This window comes from Thamnophis sirtalis, unplaced genomic scaffold (assembly GCF_051295495.1).
Source record: "Thamnophis sirtalis isolate CommonGarterSnake01/CBP01778 unplaced genomic scaffold, rThaSir2_p1.2 scaffold_4, whole genome shotgun sequence".
Lineage (NCBI taxonomy): Eukaryota > Metazoa > Chordata > Lepidosauria > Squamata > Natricidae > Thamnophis > Thamnophis sirtalis.
This window is the reverse complement of record NW_028261384.1, coordinates 99,704,206-99,724,915: the sequence shown is the minus strand read 5'-3', so window position 1 is coordinate 99,724,915 and position 20,710 is coordinate 99,704,206. Positions and strand designations below refer to the sequence as shown.

At 36.9% G+C, this 20,710-nt stretch overlaps 1 protein-coding gene across 2 annotated transcripts in view; it reads right to left on the bottom strand.

Annotated features, from left to right (window-relative positions):
• NPEPPS (aminopeptidase puromycin sensitive) overlaps positions 1 to 20,710 on the bottom strand; it is a 115,673-nt gene that overhangs the window by 51,727 nt on the left and 43,236 nt on the right. For both annotated transcript variants that reach the window (XM_014064280.2, XM_014064281.2), the window contains exons 4-11: positions 16,588 to 16,709; positions 16,220 to 16,327; positions 13,276 to 13,476; positions 10,059 to 10,155; positions 9,922 to 9,955; positions 4,639 to 4,753; positions 430 to 594; positions 111 to 215 (exon numbers count right to left, since the gene is read on the bottom strand). In XM_014064280.2, the coding sequence (XP_013919755.2) occupies positions 111 to 215; positions 430 to 594; positions 4,639 to 4,753; positions 9,922 to 9,955; positions 10,059 to 10,155; positions 13,276 to 13,476; positions 16,220 to 16,327; positions 16,588 to 16,709 (947 nt within the window). The remainder of the gene's footprint in view (positions 1 to 110; positions 216 to 429; positions 595 to 4,638; positions 4,754 to 9,921; positions 9,956 to 10,058; positions 10,156 to 13,275; positions 13,477 to 16,219; positions 16,328 to 16,587; positions 16,710 to 20,710) is intronic.

Here is a 20,710-nt window from a genome sequence, read left to right as displayed (position 1 = left end):
TGTACCTTCCAGAACCTGAATTGCTGTTTGAAGAAGCTTCACTACACACAAGACAAACATCCATAGTTAAATTTTATTATGTTTGTGTGTGTGTTTGTGTATATATTTACCTCATCCCCTATATAATCATGTAGCATTCGAATTACTGATGCTCCCTTGCTGTAAGAAATTGCATCAAATATTTCATCCACTTCAGATGGATGGCCTACATTGACCTAGATACGAGAAAAGGAGTAAGTTATACAACAAATATAAGGCTCGCAACTGAATAAATATTAAGCAAATGAGTTTACAATATAATCCCTTAGTTTAAGATATCAAATAATTTGCTAATTTGTTGTGCTTTGTCCCCTCAATTATCAGAAGATTTCTGTTTGAAGAAATGCAAGAAAAAAACCACCACCTTTCACTAATTTAGGTGGCACTCACTTCAATAGGATGGCTGTTGTCTAACGCATCAAGCTCCTGAGCTCTTGTGTAATCAGCAGATACAAACTGAGTCCAAATATCATATTCTGGAAAGCAATGGTCTACACAAAGGTACTCAATCCAGGATGCAAAGCCCTCATTGAGCCACAGGTGAGTCCACCATTCCTGAACAGAAGAAAGAAAATTATTCCTAGTAACAATTTAGTTTTAGGCTGCATTTTAAAGCACAATATAATGTTTAGCTATCAGACTCTAAGATATCACATCTTATAAATGGCTAATAACTAGATTTTTTTAAGCAGAAATGAAGTCTGTATGAAAAAATCTCCACTATCTGCAAAAGTGAAAAATACATACTAAGCATAAATATTATCTTTCTTAAATGGCAACTTTCTAAGCTTTATCTCAATCTTCTGTCAGGCATGAAGGATTAGGATCACACATTAAGTTCTACTTCAGAAGTTCAAGAAGCTCAAGCCTATATATAAGAATCTGATCGACCACCACAATACTAAATACTGACCATGGGTCAACAGAATTCAAGAGGAATTGGACTTGGACCTTTTCTGGAAATGTAATGACTCTAGGCAAGAGGTCTCCAATCTTGGCAGCTTTAAGCATTACAGACTTACAACTGCCAGAATTCCCCAGCCAAAATAGCTGGTGAAGCAGCTCAGAAGCAACTTAATAAAAAAAAGCTTACATATTCATTTATTTGCAACAAATAAAACAAGTTAGTACTACTAAACTGCCATTGGATAAAAAATATTTCTGGCTAATAATCACAATAAGAAATAAACAACAATTTTCATTGTAGTTTGGATTTTATCAGAGAATCCCAAACTTCGAGGTTTAATGGAAAAAAGCATCACTAGCATTAACAAAATTCTAGAAATCTAGTAATGTCATCATATTTTATAACTTGATCACAGAGAAAAAGTTATTTTTATACAGTGTATTATTTTAGAAACTTAGGCTATATTAGAAGGTAAGCAAATGCATACCTGTATGATAAATCAAACTCCCAAAGTTTCTGTTAGTAGTCTTACACAACAATGGAAGATAAATAAAAACTTGTGTCAAAGGGGCAAGCTGTTCATAGTGATTTATAGAGAAGCTGGTCATAGTGATTAAGAAAAAGATGGGAAAATTGTGGAAAGTATATAATAATTCTAAAGGGGGCAATACATTATCCAGTCTCCTATAAAATTCAATAAATAAGAGTAAAATGTGTTATGTTTTAATACCTAAAAGATATTGAACAAATATGACTTTTATGATGTAAGCAATCGTGATAGTTCCGATTCTTCAAAAAGTTACTTTCAGTCATTATGCAACTAAGAAACATTGCCAAAAGGGAAAATACTGATATTTTTCTCGCAAGTTTAGATACTCCAAAATTAGTACTAATTTGCTGCCTTGTTATATGTATCATTCAGTATATTTGAAGTATTATTGGCCCTTCCCCACTTGCAGCTAACTATGTCATATCTTGACAATCTGACATTTCCTTCATTTATTCATTAAATTTATTCTAATTTTCATTCCACAGCTCAAATCAGGATTTGTTCGATTTTTCTCTATGGTAACAGAGATTGGCTAAGAAAGAGTAAATGGCCTAAAGTCACCCATGTACTTCCATGGCTGAAGGCAGGCTAGAACTTGGTATTATCAGTGTTAGTCCCACACCTTCTAAGTTAGCACACTGACTTTGTTTTATCTTGCCCCTGATCCATATGAGAGAGTGCCCATAGCATTTCCATGAAAAATGAATTGTCTACTGCATGAATTATCTATGGAAATTATAATATAAAATACAGTATGTGAAATTCAGTGTTGCAGCAACTGTCTTAAAACTATCATCAAGAAATTACTCCATAAAAATAGTAGGAATAGCAATAGCAATAGCACTTACACTTATATACCGTTTTACAGTGCTTTACAGCCTTCTCTAAGTGCTTAGAGCCCCAACAATTTGGGTCCTCATTTTACTCACCTCGGAAGGATAGAAGGCTGAGTCAACCTTTAGCCTGGTGAAATTTAAACTGCCAAATTGCAGGCAGCTGGCAGTCAGCAAAAGTAGCCTGCAGTACTGCACTCTAATCCCTGTGCCACTGTGTCTCGTATCAAGAAATATCATGGAGTTTTGTTTGGAATTCAGAATAGATTTAATTATTTTGCCAGCATTTCTATTATCTCCTCTACAGTGAAACTGTAACTGATAAACTCATGACTGTGCTGCCTGTAAATATCTCATATTAGCACATAACACCAGCTCTTCCTGCTCAGGTATCTATGTGCTAACAGTTACCAAGCAAAATATATAGGAAAAGAGAAGTCATTCTGAGAAATAAACACTTTGATACAATCAGGACTATAAAAATTATTTTTATCCAGGGCCCCTTTCACATGTTAGAAAATTTATTTGGTTAGGGTGGGTAGTGGTGGTGAGTTGACAAAAAGTATTCTGGAGTGTATGAGGTCATGCATATTGGAATGGTATGTTCCCCAGGAACAAGTATCTGCATTCTACTGCTCTAACAAAATCCGAAGAAACAACAAATTTGATTTAAGGAATTGCAGATAGGTTGTATATGGGCCCTTCCATGTACTACAAGTTATTTTTTGCTTTTAACTCCAAAACATTGCATTATCTTACAGTCACATAAAGCTGTTTCTTCAATATCCTAATACTAATCAAATGCTAAAAATAAATGGTTTGGGGTTAATATTTTTCCATTTCAACAATGACCACAGTGCTATTAAGTGGAAGGTCTGTGATAGCAGAAGGAAGTTGGCCTTATCAGTAACACACAGCAGGCAAAATCCATGGAAACAAATGCCATGGAAAGAGGTCACATCTACTACTTCCAATCATGTATGTGTCAAAGGGATTGTGGGAGAAATTCAAACAAAACATTCAATCTCTTAAAAAGTACAAAATAAATATCCTAAAGCACCCTGAAATTCATCAATGAGTATCGACTTCATAAGTTACCAGAATTTGCTGGTTTTTTATAATCACTCCTGTATCAGTTACTTCATCTTAATATCATAAATGATATAAACTTAAGTTTCCTCCCATAAAACTTCTCCTTATAAATATAGAAATAAATCCTATATGAGCAATGAGGAGTGGATCACCACAGAAGTTGGATAAAGCATCAGTTTTCTGCTTAACCCCTCTTTTCCAGATAAGGTAAAAGTAAAGGTTTCTCTGTCTAGTTGTGTCCAATTCTAGGGCGTGGTGCTTATCTCAGTTTCATGGCCGAGGGAGCCAGTGTTCTCAAAAAGCATTTTCTCTGGTAATATGGCCAGCATGGTTATTATAGTAAGGCACACAGAATGTTGTTACTTTCCCACCAAAGGGATACCTCTTAATCTACTTGCATTTGCATGCTTTCAAACTGCCAAGTGAACAGGAACAAGAGCTCAACCTGTAGCACAGCACTTGGATCTCAAACCTGGCCTGCTGTTTTCCAGCTGATAAGCTCAGCATCTTTAACTGCTGAGCCATCGTGCTCCCGTCTTCCAAGTAACCAAAATTCAATTATGAAACATATATACAAATGGGATTAAAAACTGATTTGTATTAATTTGCAAATTTATTTGAAAATTTTTATCTTGATGGAACAATGGGAAAAATGTGTTGAAGTACACCATACTAGTTTCCCCCATTTTTTTTTTTTAAGTCTCTCTCCAAGTATAAAATAAGTATAAGTTTATCCAAAACCTGTAGTAAATTTGGGCAAAAACAGAGGTATATCTATTAAAAGAAAGCAGATGTATTAATTTTCCAACTGATTATTCTACTGATGCATTAGCTATCACAAATGGAAAATTACCCTGCGTGGATACTTGGATTTAGCTGGGGTGTATAACCTCCACCCTCTCTTACTATAGCAGCCAGCATGAATATAAAATAAATACACGTTAAAGTTGATATAGCCAGATAAATTAATACTGACTTCAGATTTCAACCTGATTTTACTAGGGACACTCTGAATGACATTCACCATTTAATCTACTCTAATGTTTTCATATCTTCACACTTTTTCTCAGCTGACATAACATGATATAATATTATGCAAATGCCGATATGCTTGTTGTCAGTAGTAAATATACGATGCCACCAACAATACTGATACTCAGGACTATAGGCGTGGATTTAACTATAATTGAAGTGACTTAAATATACTTCTTAAATACCATAGTCACAAGGTTTCCAAACCACTGGTGAGCAAGTTCATGGCCCACAACAAGGGCTACCCACTGGCGAGAGGAAGAACAAGAGTTTTTGGGATCAATCAGCAGTGCAGTTTCCCTGCATGGGAAAAAACAGAAATGTAACAATGTGACATCAAAAAAATGAAATTTAAAAACTTAATCAAGTTAGAGAACTCATCTAACCAAATGTCTACGGAGATTCTCAGTCATTCTTTTGAAGACCTTTCTTCAGTTGAAGTAGTTTCTTGGATGAGAAGCGAAAAGTCTTCAAAAGAAAAACCAGAAAGTCCAAATGCCTCTTGAAAAAGCACTTTTGGGTCGTCTAACAAAACTCCTGTAGAATCAATAAAATTGTTCTTCCGCATCTACTAAGATGCAATAAGGAGATACATTTTTCAGAACACTGAAAAGAAGCTACACACATCTCTAAAGTAAATAGCCTATTACATTACCACGTAGAAAACTTCTTATTGAGTAAATATATCCTCTATGCAAATAATAGGTTACTATGATTATTTGAATTATAACACAAGGATCTTTATTATAGTCCATGGCCAGTCCAGTTTTAATTATAATAAAGCAACTAATATTTCTTCAAATATGTTAAGAATTCACTTCAAATTATTTCTATTAAAACTCCACAATGCCATTTATTTTAGCACATTATAAAATGCCATAAATCAAGAATAAAAGGGAGTGTTATATATTTCCATGATAATTCCATACTATTAATGCTGCAATTTTTAAATCCATTTTCAGTTGAAATGTTAAGTTTCTTGATGTAATTTTCTTATCCCAACCTAACAATGTGATCCTCATGATCCTTATTATTTGACCTGCTAAATATTAAATATATATACATGTTGACGCTGTTATTTTTGTAGTTAAGATTAGAAGAATTTTGCTTTTGATTTAAGTTTTTGTTGTTTTAGAACTAATAAATAAAATAACATGATATTATTACCACAATGTACCAATACAGAAAAGTGCAGACCATACTCTTTTGTAAAGGTGATGTAATAAAATATCATAATATTTCCTACAAATGTGGCTTACCAACAGTCTTAAAAGTGAATGAGCAGTGTGCTGGGCAGGCAGCCAAACACAATTCTATGTGTAATTCATGCACTTTTATAAAATGTAACTACTTGCAGAGAAAAGGCACAATCCACATAATTATGGCATATTCTAGTGTTGTAAAGATTCACTTTAAAAAAAATAGAAATAACAAATATACAAATATAAAATATAAACGTTTGGGAGTAGAAGACGCTCTGGAGTAGAAGACGCACATTAGTTTTGGGGGAAAACAAGAAAAAAATCTGCCTCTGCCTACCAATATCCATCGGTATTCATCTGGCTAGCATCCTTGCAGCAAACAGCCTGGTCACATTCAGCACCTTATCACAGCCTGATTCAGCATGAGCAGCTGATTGGCAGTTGGATCAGCCTCCCGGAATACCACCAATCAGCTGTTCCAGACTGTGGGGATCGCCACAGCACATAGCCGCATCACATTTGTGGCCCCGCATGCTCCATTTTAGACCCACTCCAGGCTGCCGTGATCGCCACAACACATTGCTGCACATCACCACCTCCACATGTTGCATTTTCAGCTTCTGCGTGTTGCGTTTTCAGTCTCCACACATCAAGTTTTTGGCCTCCGCAACACCTTGTTTTTGGCCTCCGTACTTTGTATTTTTTGCTAGTTCCAGGCGGTAGGGATTGCTGCCGCTGATCCCCGCCGCCTGGAACCAGCTGCAAATGTGACGCACAGAGGCCAAAAATGAAACACGGAGGCAGCGATCAGCAGCAATGTGCTGTGGTGATCCCCGCAGCCTGAAATAGGTCTAAAATGGGGTGTGTGAAAGCTGAAAATACAACGCGCGGAGGCCGAAAACAGCCGAAGGGTGGGGGGTAGCAGGTGGGTGGGGCTTCAGCAACATTCAATGTATAAGATGCACCACAATTTTCACCCACTTTTAGGAGAGGAAAGTGCACTTTATATTCCCAAAAGTACAGTAATTGAGATTATTTGCTTGTAGTTAAAAATGACTTATCTAGAAAGTCAGCATAAAGGAAGATTAAATGTGTTCTTTTTCCTATTTTATCTTGACAGAATTCATCCTAAAACTAATTACAATTATATTTAATCAGGATTTGAAACTAGAACTCTGAGTATACTTAAAGCTGTACGTACTTTCATTAAGAAAAAATGAATTCATTTCTAAAAAAACTTATGGAAGAAAATGTTTTTTCGCATCCTATATATATACATTAACTATTGTTAATAATGCAATTCAATAAATACATTTTACTGAATTTATGCTTATGTGCTCCCCTACATCTTTGATATTGCCATGAAAAGACTGAAAGCTTCACTTAAAATGGAACTTTTAGTTTCTCCAATGTTAGAAAACAAAACACCCCAAACAAAACCCTATGCTCTGTTACCAGAATTTGTAATCCAGTAAATAAACTGACATAATCTACTCAACTATGATTTATTCAACAAATCAGCTTATAATACCACAATTTCACTGTATATAGCTCCTAAAACTTTAACCAAAACTGCCATAAATTAGTAGTAGTTTTCATGTATTTACTGTGATGCAAGCTTTGAAATAAAGTTCAAATAGCGTTTTAAAAAATCCTCAAACTTCCCCCTTTCCCAGAAAAACAAAGATCGTCCTTTTCTCCTCAGCAATTTGTATCGATTTGGCCTCTCACAAAAGATTGCCCACTCCAGCTAAACACAATGTCTCTGTTCCATCAATACAGGTAGTCCCCAATTTATGTCCATTCATTTAATAGCCATTTAAATTTATGGTGGCAGTGAAGAAAGTAACTTATGTCCAGTCCATGTACTTATAATTGCTGCAATGCCAAATGGTCATGCAATCAAAATTTAGGCCCTTTGCAACTGGCATGTATTTATGACATTTGCAGTGTCCTGGGGTCATGTGATCACTATTTGCAATAGTCCTAGAAGGCTTCCAACAAGGAAAATCAATGAGGAAATTCAAATTTGCTTAATGATGTGATTCCCTTAATGAATCACATCATTAAGGTTATACAATAAAAAGGTTATGAAATCAGGCACCTCTCACTTAACAACACATCACTCATTGTTGTAATTCTGGTCCCAAATGAGGTTGTAAATCAAGGATTATCTGTACACTTAACTAGAGCAATGAGAGGAATTATATAATGGAGAAAAATTAAAATGGAATTAATTGACCTAATCAACTAGTCAAAAATATTAAATTAATTCAGAACAGGCTTTATCATTCACTAGGTTCCATTAAGATCACTCTTCAGTTATGTTTAATTGGACACTGCCCAGAGTCCTACAGTGAAGGAGATGGCTTCTTCTTAAATATAACTTATAGTAAATGTGTTACAGGAATACCTAAATCCAGTCAATTGACTCGTTTTACTTATTTAACATTTTCCAAGAGTAAGAGCTAAAAAGAAAGGGAGACTGAAAACAAGACTCTCCATAATGAAAATCTCTGTCAAAGCCTGGCAACACAAGAATATATTCCAAGACATTGTGTAGCAGCCAACCCACAATTACTGATGCTCCAGCAGAACAATTGGGAAGAGGCTTGCAATGTAATAAAAGCTCTTCTGTATTCCCCTAGTTTAAGGACTCAAGAAATATCAAGCACCTGAACAAATGTGTGGAAATGGTCTGCATTTGCCAAATTCTGAATTTGGACACCATTTATGTGACTGCTCATTATTAATAAGGGCTTTGACCGGATTTGCAAGATTGATATGTAACAATTGCTAAATTCTCAACAGAAACTGTGTTTCATTAAAAGAAGTCAGAATTTCTAACCACAGCTTAAATGCCTGGCTTTTAATAAATCATCATTAACTCTAAAGATAGGGGGCTGGTTTGCTATGCCATGGTAAAGGCTGATTCAGCAGCAAACATAGCAAAATACATTCAAGCCAGCTATGATTTGGTTTGTTTCAGGCTAATATGAGAATATCATGTCCCAGGTTCTATCTGCCCAGAAAAGGCAAGAAAACAAAATCATTAACTGAAAATAAACCATGGAGCAGACTTTGGTGCTAGTAAATGGATGCTGTTATTATGTTCATGTGTTACATTAATCTTCATTCTCAAGCCACAGATTACTCAGAAATGATGTATACATGAGCATGCTGATCTAATCTTAACTTACATTTCTAGACTAGTTGTAATCTTCAATTTATGACCACTGGGGTCATAATGGGGACTGAAACCTCAGTTGCTGAGCAAAGTAGTTGTTAAGTGAGGCAACAGCAATCTTGGCATTCCCAGTTATGTTAAGTTTGTTTTAAGTGTTATCATAGATCAAAAAAGCAAATGGAAACCTGCCTCGCTGCTCTGGAAATCCTCCATGATGAATCCAGGCAGGATTTTCCAACTCAAAGTGAAAGGAGAGAATCTGCAAACCCAGAGTGAAGAGGTGAGTCTTCAGTTCACTTTGGAACTGTAAACCCTATTTGGATTTTGGCAAAGAGGATTTTCAAACCCAGAAAGGAGAGGCAAGTTTCTATTGTCTGGGTCTGAAAATCCTACTTGAATTTTGGCACGGAGAAAAAAACGTGCCTCAATTCCACCAACTTTCTGGGGAAATTAGCAGGGTTTCCAAATGGTGATCACTTGATCATGGGAGATTTGCCAACAGGTTATAAATACAAATGGGTTGCTAAGCACCAGATCGCAATCATATAACTGCAGGAGAGCGGCAATGGCTGAACCTTCAGTCACAGGTCACCAGTACCTTTGTTTAGTACTGAATTTTCAACAGTCCTGAACAAATGTCATGAAGTATAAAAATAAGAACTCATAAGAACTCATTGTAGAATAATATACAGATTGAATAAGCTGGGGTCAAGAATAAGGAGGGAGGAAAACTAAATAAAATGGAATCGAACACTTAGCTTCTTTTCATGACCTTACTGGAAAAACCAAAGAAAGTGCTTGACTCTAATGTTTATAGTTGTAGCACTATGGTGTAGCAAAAAATATGAATGCAAGTTAGTTATGATTCTTTATTTCTGCAATTATTCTTTGAAGAAGATATTTTTATAGAAAGTTCATACTACCCAAGATAGAACACAGTTCAAGTTCAAAGAAGCTACTTCATGCTAATCAGTATGAAACCTAATTAATTCCTTTACAATCTATTTGATAAATCTGGGATAATTAATAAAATGGAAACATGAACATAAGAATATGAAAACAATATTTTAATATCATACCTATAAGTAACAAGGCCCCAGTTCTCCATGGCACCTTTTAAAATAAATACAAAGTTTTATTGATATTGATACACACAACAGTCTGCAGAAATACTTTATAATGTAAAGAAAGATCAGGCTTTAAAAATATATGTTACCTGCTGCAAAGTCTGCAATAGCTATAAGATCAATTTTAGGGAGAGGATAAGGAACATTGAAGTAGTCCTTATAAAAAGGCAACGTTTTAGCAGCAACCTATAGAAATAAAAAGATTAAAAATTATAACAAAGCATGTTTGACTGTATATTGCCCATCTGTTAGAACAGACAATGGTATTCTATACAAATCTTTACTTCTAGAAAGCTTGATGCATTTTAAAATTTCCTACTAATAAAGATAGCATAAATGCAAGATTTACAAAATTAGAAGGCATCACAAAATGTATTTTTATGGTGTTTCTTACTTAAAATATAAGAGGAAGTTCACTACCTAATATTGTATATCGTTGGAAGATTGTTTTCCAAATCCCACTTCTTTTTAAGCCCATGAAATCTGTAACTCTGAAGTCCTTAATTTAAGAGTTATAAGAATCATTTTATTATGACAACTGACCTCTACGAGATTAATTTCTGTGGCAAAATATACCTTACATTCTGATTAATTGTAACTTATCCCACTATTAAACATAATGGAATTTGCCTATTTATCTGGTCTGTTTTAAAAAACAATAACTCCCCACCTACCCATCAATAATACATAGTCAAATGAGACATTTGATGGGTTCCAACTCATACCGGCAAAACCAGGCCCACTGTCAAAAGCAAGTCTTCAGGATCTGACGAAAGTCTGGGAATTGCAAGATGTACCTCCTTGGAGATAGAACTTTCCTTGCCTATCCGCTCAAATGGTAGAGTGGAAGTGACCAGCAAGAAATGGTCCCTCAGATAACCCGGGTCAAGCCATGAAAGGCTTTAAAGATGACAACCAGCACCTTGAATTGCACCTGGAAAATGTACACGTGCACACTGAGGTCTGCACAATATCATGCAGGCTGCTGCATCTGGAGATTCCAGATGGTTTTTGAGGGCAATCCTAAGTAGTGCGCTTTGAAATAGTCAAGACGGGAGGTGACTAGAGGATGAATGATTGTGAGTGGGGACTGTTGGTCCAGGAAAGGGCGTTAAGTGTCTCACAACTCATAGTTGTGTAAATGCCCTCATGGCTACGACTGCCACCTCCTCCTCTCGTATGAGTCTTGAGTCCAAGAGAACAACCAGAGTTTATACTGGGTCTGTTTGGAGCAGTGCCACCCTATCCAAGACCAAGTAGCAATTCTCCATGGCTCAAAGAACTATATGTTATCTATATATTCTATTTACAGGTAAAACTCGAAAAATTAGAATATCGTGCAAAAGTTCATTTATTTCAGTAATGCAACTTAAAAGGTGAAACTAATATATGAGATAGACTCATTACATGCAAAGCAAGATAGTTCAAGCCGTGATTTGTCTTAGTTGTGATGATTATGGCTCACAGTTCAGGAAAACCTCAAATCCACAATCTCAGAAAATTAGAATATTGTGAAAAGGTGCAATATTCTAACTCAAAGTGTCCCCTCTAATCAGCTAATTAAGCCATAACACCTGCAAAGGCTTCCTGAGCCTTTAAATGGTCTCTCAGTCTGGTTCAGTAGGAATCACAATCATGGGAAAGACTGCTGACCTGACAGTTGTGCAGAAAACCATCATTGACACCCTCAATGAGGGAAAGCCACAAAAGGTAATTGCAAAAGAAGTTGGATGTTCCCAAAGTGATGTATCAAAGCACATTAATAGAAAGTTACGTGGAAGGGAAAAGTGTGGAAGAAAAAGGTGCACAAGCAGCAGGGTCGGAGAGGACTGTCAGGAAAAGGCCATTAAAAAGTGTTGGGGACTTTCACAAGGAGTGGACTGAGGCTGGAGTCAGTGCTTCAAGAGCCACCACACATAGACGGATCCTGGACATGGGCTTCAAATTTCGTATTCCTCTTGTCAAGCTGCTCCTGAACAACAAACGTCAGAAGCGTCTTACCTGGGCTAAAGAAAAACAGACCTGGTCTGTTGTTCAGTGGTCCAAAGTCCTCTTTTCTGATGAGCCAAGGTGGCGCAGTGGTTAAATGTAGCACTGCAGGCTACTGCTAGATCAGCAGGTCAGCGGTTCAAATCTCACCGGCTCAGGGTTGACTCAGCCTTCCATCCTTCCGAGGTGGGTAAAATGAGGACCCAGATTGTTGGGGGCAGTATGCTGACTCTCTGTAAACCGCTTAGAGAGGCCTGAAAGGCCTATGAAGTGGTATATAAGTCTACTGCTATTGCTATTGCTATTGCTATGAGAGCAACTTTTGCATCTCATTTGGAAACCAAGGACCCAGAGTATGGAGGAAGAATGGAGAGGCACACACTGCAAGATGCTTGAAGTCCAGTGTGAAGTTTCCACAGTCTGTGTTGATTTGGGGAGCCATCTCATCTGCTGGTGTTGGTCCACTGTACTTCATTAAGTCTAGAGTCAACGCAGCCGTCTACCAGGAGATTTTGGAGCACTTCATGCTTCCTTCTGCAGACGAACTTTATGGGGATGCTGACTTCATTTTCCAGCAGGTCTTGGCACCTGCCCACACTGCCAAAAGCGCCAAAACCTGGTTCAGTGATCGTGGGATTACTGTGCTTGATTGGCCAGAAAACTCACCTGACTTGAACCCCATAGAGAATCTATGGGGCATTGTCAAGACAAAAATGAGAGACATGAGACCAAACAATGCAGAAGAGCTGAAGGTCACTATTGAAGCATCCTGGTCTTCCATAATACCTCAACTGTGCCACAGGCTGATAGCTTCCATCGCATTGAGGCAGTAATTACTGCAAAAGGGGCCCAAACCAAGTGCTGAGTACATATGCATGCTTATACTTTTCAGAGATCCGATATTGTTCTATGTACAATCCTTGTTTTATTGATTGCATGTAATATTCTAATTTTCTGAGATGGTGGATTTGGGGTTTTCATGAGCTGTAAGTCATAATCATCACAATTATGACAAATCACGACTTGAACTATCTTGCTTTGCATGTAATGAGTCTATCTTATATAGTTTCACCTTTTAAGTTGCATTATTGAAATAAATGAACTTTTGCACGATATTCTAATTTTTCGAGTTTCACCTGTATATATTCTAGTATACAATAATGTCTGAGATGGTTAAAATTCCCTATATTTTACATATAAACATGCATTTGAACTTGCAAATTAAATGAAATTAAATGAAATTTTTAACACTTTGGTTCTGTTTTCCAGGAACTGCCATAGAGCTAGATATTATACAGATCTTTAAGTCTTTCTTACCTCTAATGCAAACTTTCCTTGTTCTGCTTTGCCAACAGGAGTATAAACACGAATTAATATACCATCAGTGGTCCTGGTCTCAACAAAGTCATATTCTCCGACCACAAACGCAACAAGATATGTTGACATCACAGGAGTACGGGCAAATTTCACTTCTACCAAATTTTCATCATCAGGATAGGGCATTCGGTCAGTAATGTTCTGTACAACAAATTATGAAAGGCTGAATATATTGAATGTGAAGCAGTACTAAATTTTATAAAGTGAAAGTGATACATTCTGGCCTATTTCTCAGTGCCAAATTACAATAACATGATTTCAACTCTCTCATTTGCATTCATCTACTACACACTTCAATTCCAATTTCCTTCTAGGATACAGTCCCTCTGGGCTTTTTAAACTTACAATATTTTTTTTATTAGTGGATATGTGTTATTAAAGATTTTTTAAAGACTAAAAGTACAAATCCTGAAATAAAAAATAAGGAAAGAAGCATAATCAGTAAATGAATAATGTGCAAAGAAAAAACTATAAAGGAATGGTTTTCAATCTATAACAGAAGTTACAGAATCATTTATCTAAGCAACATACCTATCTTCTCTAACATATTCTCTTTCTTTTCATACAGGTGATCCTCAATTTATGACCATAACTGAGACTAGATTTTCTGTTGTTAAGTGAGGTAGTTAAGTGAGTCCCGCCCAATTTTAAAAGCTTCCCACAATTTTTAAGTGAATCACATGTCATTAAGCAAATCCAGTTTCCCCAATGACTTTGCTTGCCAGATACTGGCTAGGAAGGTTGCAAATGATAATAGCAAATGTTGTAAATGCATGCTTGTTGCCAAGTACCCAAATTTTGTTCATACAACTGTGGAGGGTTATGTGTTAATTATAAGTACAAGGATGAGTTGAAAATCACTTTTTTCACTGCCACTGTAACCTTTGAATGGTCACTAAACAAATGGTTGTAAGATGAGGGCCACCTGTAATATACATTCAACAACTGATCAAAGCTATGATGGCTTCAAAAATGGTACTTTTAAAATGGTGATCACATGATTGCGGGGCATTTCTCCTATTGTTGACTCAGCCTTCCATTCTTCCGAGATCGGTAAAATGAGGACCCAGATTGTTGGAGACAATATCCTGACTCTGTAAACTGCTTAGAGAGGGCTGTAAAGAACTGTGAAGCGGTATATGTCTAAGTTATATTGCTATTGTAAAACACTGCCTACCTCCCCCTGCATGGTCACAGTCAATGATTGTGTTCTGTATTTGTGGCAACCTGTTGCTTATGACCAGTTGCTAAATGCCCCTACAATCATGTTACCATCATTTTCAAACTTCTCTGCTGGCTTTCCCAGAAAATTACTGGTAAATACAGGGAAAGTTGCAAGTGACTGCTGACAGAAAGCAGAGATTTCTGCAGGCAATTTTGAAGGTGAAAGCAGGGCTGCCAGCCAGGAGGAATCTCAGCTCCACATGCTTCAAGAGTAAAATGACTGCTTGCTGATGGGAAGGAAAACTATTCTAGAAGGCTGCAGAAACAAACCTCAGATCCTGAATATCTGAACTCTGTTTCAGTAGCCCTTTGAAGAAGTTCCCCTCTGTGCATAGTGGGGAAGGGGAATTCCTTTGGGTTTCAGGAACAGAGTTGGGATCTTCAAGATCTCTGCTTCTCACCCTGTCAGAGTTCATCTGCACTCTGCCTGTAGAGAAGTTCTCTTCCATGTACAGAAGGTTGTCTAGATTAATGAAGTCCAGATCCCAAAGATGCTAGCTCCATTCCTACTGTGCACTGGAACAGTTTCTTTCCATGTACAGAGGAGAGCTTAAGCAGGCAGCTCTTTTGTTCTGTCTGCTTAATATCCTGAAAATTATATGTGCATGTCACTTAATGACAGCTTCACTCAACAACTTGTCCCAACTGTAATCCCAAACCCATAAATCACAAGTTTATTTTTTCAGCAAAAAGTTCATAAGGGGTTTCCAGTCACTAATAAATGTAGTTATTGTACTTTCTATAATCAAACAAGTCAATTTTGCCATCTCTGCTCATTCTGTCATCAGCTATTCTTACATTGTGGGTATTTCAGTCTCTTTTCAGTTACCAGTCTTCCATAACTTTTTAAAAATTGTCTATCCATGAGTACTAACAAGAATAGTTCTGATTTCAACTAAATATTAATCTTTAAAATAGTTTGTATCACTATATATATTGAATCCAATTTTTTTTTCTAATTTACCAGGCTTGATAAAATGATTCTTTATTATTTTCTACATTTCCAACACGAACTTGAAGTATCCTTATATATTCTAAATAACTGCAGTTATATAGCAACAGTGAGTAATTTTATAAAAGTTCCCTTTTAAATTGTGGCATAATGTAAAATTTAATGCTTTCAGCCACATAATTTCCCATTATTTTAAAAGTATATTATATCTAATATTTTCTTATCCCATTTTATCATTTCTTACTTGTTCTTCTATTTTAAATTTCATCAAAAGTTTATAAATTTTAGCAATTACCTGTTCATCATTTGTACAACGTTCAATTTCAAATCATGTCTTGTCCTATTATCTACCTCAAATTATTCATATGAAAACCACTGAAAACTATATCGCTCCGTATCCAATTGATCTCTTTATTTCATCTTATATTCTTCATGCTCTTATTGAAACATATATCTATAGGTTAACCATTTGTCTTTGCCTATTGAAATACATAAAGGCATTTGGAGCACAATCTGAATTAATATTTATTCCATATTCTCAATATGGCACTTCTAAAATAGTGATTTTTTTTAAAAAAAGCTACACTAATTTTAATTTTATCACACTGCAGAAAGCCACGCAATCCAAATTTAGGCCATGTCTTGTAGTAACTTTTTCTGTTTATCAAACCACTTTGTAATATAACTTAAGGTTATTAAATTACTTACCATATTTGACAGAGCTACTCTGTCTTTGGGAACCACCAATGAAATATCAAAAGTTGCCTTGATAGCTGGTTCATCCCAGCAAGGGAAGGCCCTGCGAGCATCAGTGGCCTGAAGGAAAGAAAAAAGCAGCATTAAGTCAAAATATTTGAGGCATTCTGACAGATTCAAGAACTGTCTTATTCAGTATTCAAAAGAATGCACATACACACACAATCAAAAGGGGGAATGAACGTATTTTTGGGAAATGATTGGTAAAAAAGAGTCACAAGCAGAAATGCAGAAACTGAAAAGAAATTTAAAAATACCAATTTGATATAACCAGTTAATATTAATAGGATAAGTAAACTATAAATCAAAGGAATTCTTACCTCAAATTGGGTAACAGCAGCAAACCGAGTATCTCCAGAAGGGGTGATATATTTACTTCGATAGAATCCTTTCATTTTGTCATTCAATTCTCCAACAAAATCTATCTTTAATGTTCCCATCCCTGTGTTATTTTTAAAAAAGCATACAGAGATATTATTATCCTTACCGAAAAGAAAGATGCTAAACCCAGTATATTTTAGCACAAGAACACAACAGATTCCAAAAGTATGTAGATTCTGAGTCTCTGAAGAATAATAGAAGACTGATAAAAGGTGCACAAAAGAGAAACAAAATGATAATAAAGGAACAATATATGAGTAAATGATAGGAGTCTTGGGAGATCCACAAAAAGAAACTAGTTATTTTAAACATAATTCCTGGAGCACTTAACTATTCAATTCACACACATAAGTTACATGCTTGTACAGACTGCTAATTGGAGTCATTTATAGCTCACAATATAGCTTAGAGGGAATTCTGCTCACCAGGTTACCATATGACTAGACACAGCTCTCAGTAATTAGTTCTTAAGATCAACATTACATACCTAAAAGAAAAATGAGACCATGCAGAGAAGAAAGATGGGTTATATAAATTCACAGATAATAAGCAGTACGTTTTCTTGTGCTCTTGATAATTCATACCGACGAGTAAAGTTTGTTAAAGCTTCTTACCTGAGAAAGGATCTGGTCATCATAAGGTGACTCAAGACTTCCATCTTTCTGGAACAAAAAGTCTAGCCTCTAATGTTGAATGAAGGTACAGGGTTGACCTTATGTAATTACCCAGCATAATTCCAATATGGGAATGAATCAGATCAAAAACAGACTGCCATAGGGCCCACAACCATAGAGCGCACTCCTAGAATGGCCACTGCTGGAAGAATCGGAAGCTGAGTTCCGGAGTTGGAAGCCGGAGAAGTTATGCTCAGAGTGCCGCCGCCGCGGTGAAAGCGGCGGTGCTGCCCTGGTGCTGCAGGGAGAGCTGGGCCAGGGCACGGTGAGGCTGGGAGGCATGCGAGCTGGGGGCGGAACAGGCGCTCACGCAACCACCCTCTTCAGCTGGGCAGAGCTCCATGCACTGACCTAAGGGATATCCCAAATGTGCCAGGCTGTGGGAACTGGGGAGCAGGCAAAGCGCCATGTGGCTTGGTGCCTTAGGGATACCCCCTAGGTCAGTGAATGGCGCTCTGCCTGGCTGGAGAGGGGGTTTGCCGGGCAGCTGCTCATGAGCGTGGTCACCTCATGGCTGCTTCACCCCTGAGGCTGTGCCCGGCTCTTCAGGAGCCTGCTTCCAAGGGAGCAGCCGCCCGGCAACTCGCCCCTCTGGCCAGGCAGAACACCACTCCCCAACCTAGCGGTATCCCGAAGGCAGCAAGCAACGTGAGCGCCTTTCTCCCCCTGGTGCCTTCAAGATACCGCTAGGTCAGTGAGCGGTGCTCTGCCTGACTGGAGGGGGGGGTTGTCCAGGGGACTTATTTTCAGGGGGCTTATATTTTTGCCCACGCGGAAAATATGGCAAGGTCTTAGTTTCAGGACAGGTTGTATTTTTGGGAAAACACGGTAGTGAAGATATAAGCCACTTCAAGTGTTTAGAAAACATTAAAATGCTATTCCACGAATACTACATGTGATTAATTTAATATTTGGGCCTGGTTCCTCAAAGATTTCCATTTGGCCATGCAAGAAGCTCTTGCAGAAAGTTTCTAAAAGTCCATTTTCTGTTTCTAGTTATGGGCTTGTTTATTGCCAATGTTTATTTTAACTGATTGCCAATCAGTTTGTTTATTGCCAATGTTTATTTTAACTGATTGTTAAAATCAGTTTTTAACAAAAGTGCCATTAAATGTGGTTCTGGGATTACAGGACAATGCCATGTTACCAGGCATCCAAAGTCCCAAGATATGGCTACTATAATTTGAATGGTTACCTCGTTGTAAGTTGGGAACTACAGTATCTATATCTTCAAGAAAACAAAAAGTATTAAGCAATAAACCAAAAGGAAAAGAAATAAAACAATAAATCAAGAGGAAAGCATCTCCCATAAATCAATAACAGAAAAATTGGAAATGCTTGATGCCAAAAAGAAAACATATTCTGCTGACACTTGAGGACAAATCTATAGGAATTGTTTTAATAAGATAACACACTGTACTGTACTTAAAAAGCCAAATGGCTTATATCTCTATAAATCAGCTTGATGTACTTTATATCATTTATCTAAACAATGATTTTCTCACATGCTGCTATAGTTGATGAAGCAAAGGTAAACCTTGTATTTTCTTGTGTTCTCCATTATCCATTTTACATTACTTATCTATTCTTATGTCCTACTGGTTAATTTAACTTGACTCTTCATGTATAACTCTGTTTTTTTAAAGATCTTAATCAAAACTTTGCTTACATGAATTAATGTAACTTTATTAAATTATATATCCTTTTAAATTCTGCCTTTTTTTCTCATACAAGAACACATTCGCCAATCTTTAGACCAGTCTTGTTCCATAATTGTTGACACTTGCCTCTTCTGCAACTATTTCAACAAACTTTTAGTATACACAATATTTCCTATTTCACAACTGATCTATTGCTTGTCACACTTCAGATTCTAACAGGTTGGTTCTTGAATATTTTCTCTTTAAAAGGGGTTACAGAAGGATTGAAACATTTGCAACTTGTTTCACTACATCCTTTTATTTTTGTTATTTACCAGATTACCACAATTATTTTTGAATATTCTTATTTTGTAAATTTTTCTTGTTTCATTTCCTTTTCTTTCACACCCCAATTGATGTATTTTTCCTTGTTCTTTCTCCTTGTCTTATTTGAAAGTTTGCCTTCAGTTGTCATACAACCTTCTTGTTGCCTAAGACATTTTTTAATTTTTCCCAAGCTATCACAATTTTTATTTCTGAAACCCACTTGAAGCTTTATTTGGAAAAATCTTGGAAATATTTCTTGTCATTGCTTTCATGATATTGCTTATTCTTTTCCCCTAATCCTTCAAATTCAGTTTCCCATAAAGTAAATATTATAAATATGTTCCTTATACTGATCTGGCTGCATCTTTTCCAAGGTCGAGAATAAAGCCCCTTGTTTTGTGGGATGGCTGAGGGAGGACCCTGTTTAACATCTACATAAATTTTCTTTGGGAGAGTTGAATGGAATATGTCCTATCTGGAGGCTGTGTGGGTCTGGATGGAAAAGGCTCAGACTCAATCTTGTCAAGATCAAGGGGATCGGAAATTTTGAATGCCCTAGATCTGAAAAATTTCCATCTTGGATGAGATTATGCTCTCCCATTCTAGACTGTGTAATCTGGTAATTGCCTTGGACTCACAGTGTTGCTTAAAGGACAGGTGGCAGCTGTGACAAATAAATTCTTTCCACAGCTTCATCTGGTGCACCAGCTTCATTCATTCCTGGGTTGGGAGACCCCTTAGACAGTCACTCATGCTCTAATCATCTTATGTTTGGATTATTGCAAAGCATTCTATATCAGGTTGCCTTGAAGACCACGCTCAAGCAGGTCCAGAATGTAATGCTGTTAAGTGTTGGGCATTACCAATGAGATGCCATTGTTCCTCAAGCTGCTCTGATTACTGGTGAAGTTCCAGGTATAATGTAAGGTACTGGTTATCAGTTGTAAAGTTTTTTATGCCATAGTATCAGATTGAGGGACGGCCTACTTCCCATGGTTTCTGACTACCTAATTAGTTCAGGGAAAATGTCTGTTGGCTTACCTGAATGGTCGTCCTCTGGGTGCTGCAGGAGAGTCCAAGCATGGGTTAAATTCAGTCTATCTGCCCTAGGACTGAGTAGATTTTTCTTTAACCATGCCTACTGTGCCTCATTGAGGTCAGTTTAAAAATGAAGGTATTATCCAATGCAGGACGTATTCCTGATACTCTCGAACATGATGTAGCCTGGACACTCTGATAAACCCTGAGCGGAGTTGGACTCTCCCGCAGCGCCCAGAGAATAACCATTCAGGTAAGCCAACAGGTCATTCTCCTGTACGCTGCATGAAGAGTCCAAGCATGGGACATACCCAAGCTATTTTGTCCCAAGGAGGAAAGAGTTATTGTCCAGATTGTCTGTAGTTGAGGCTACTCTCTGCAAT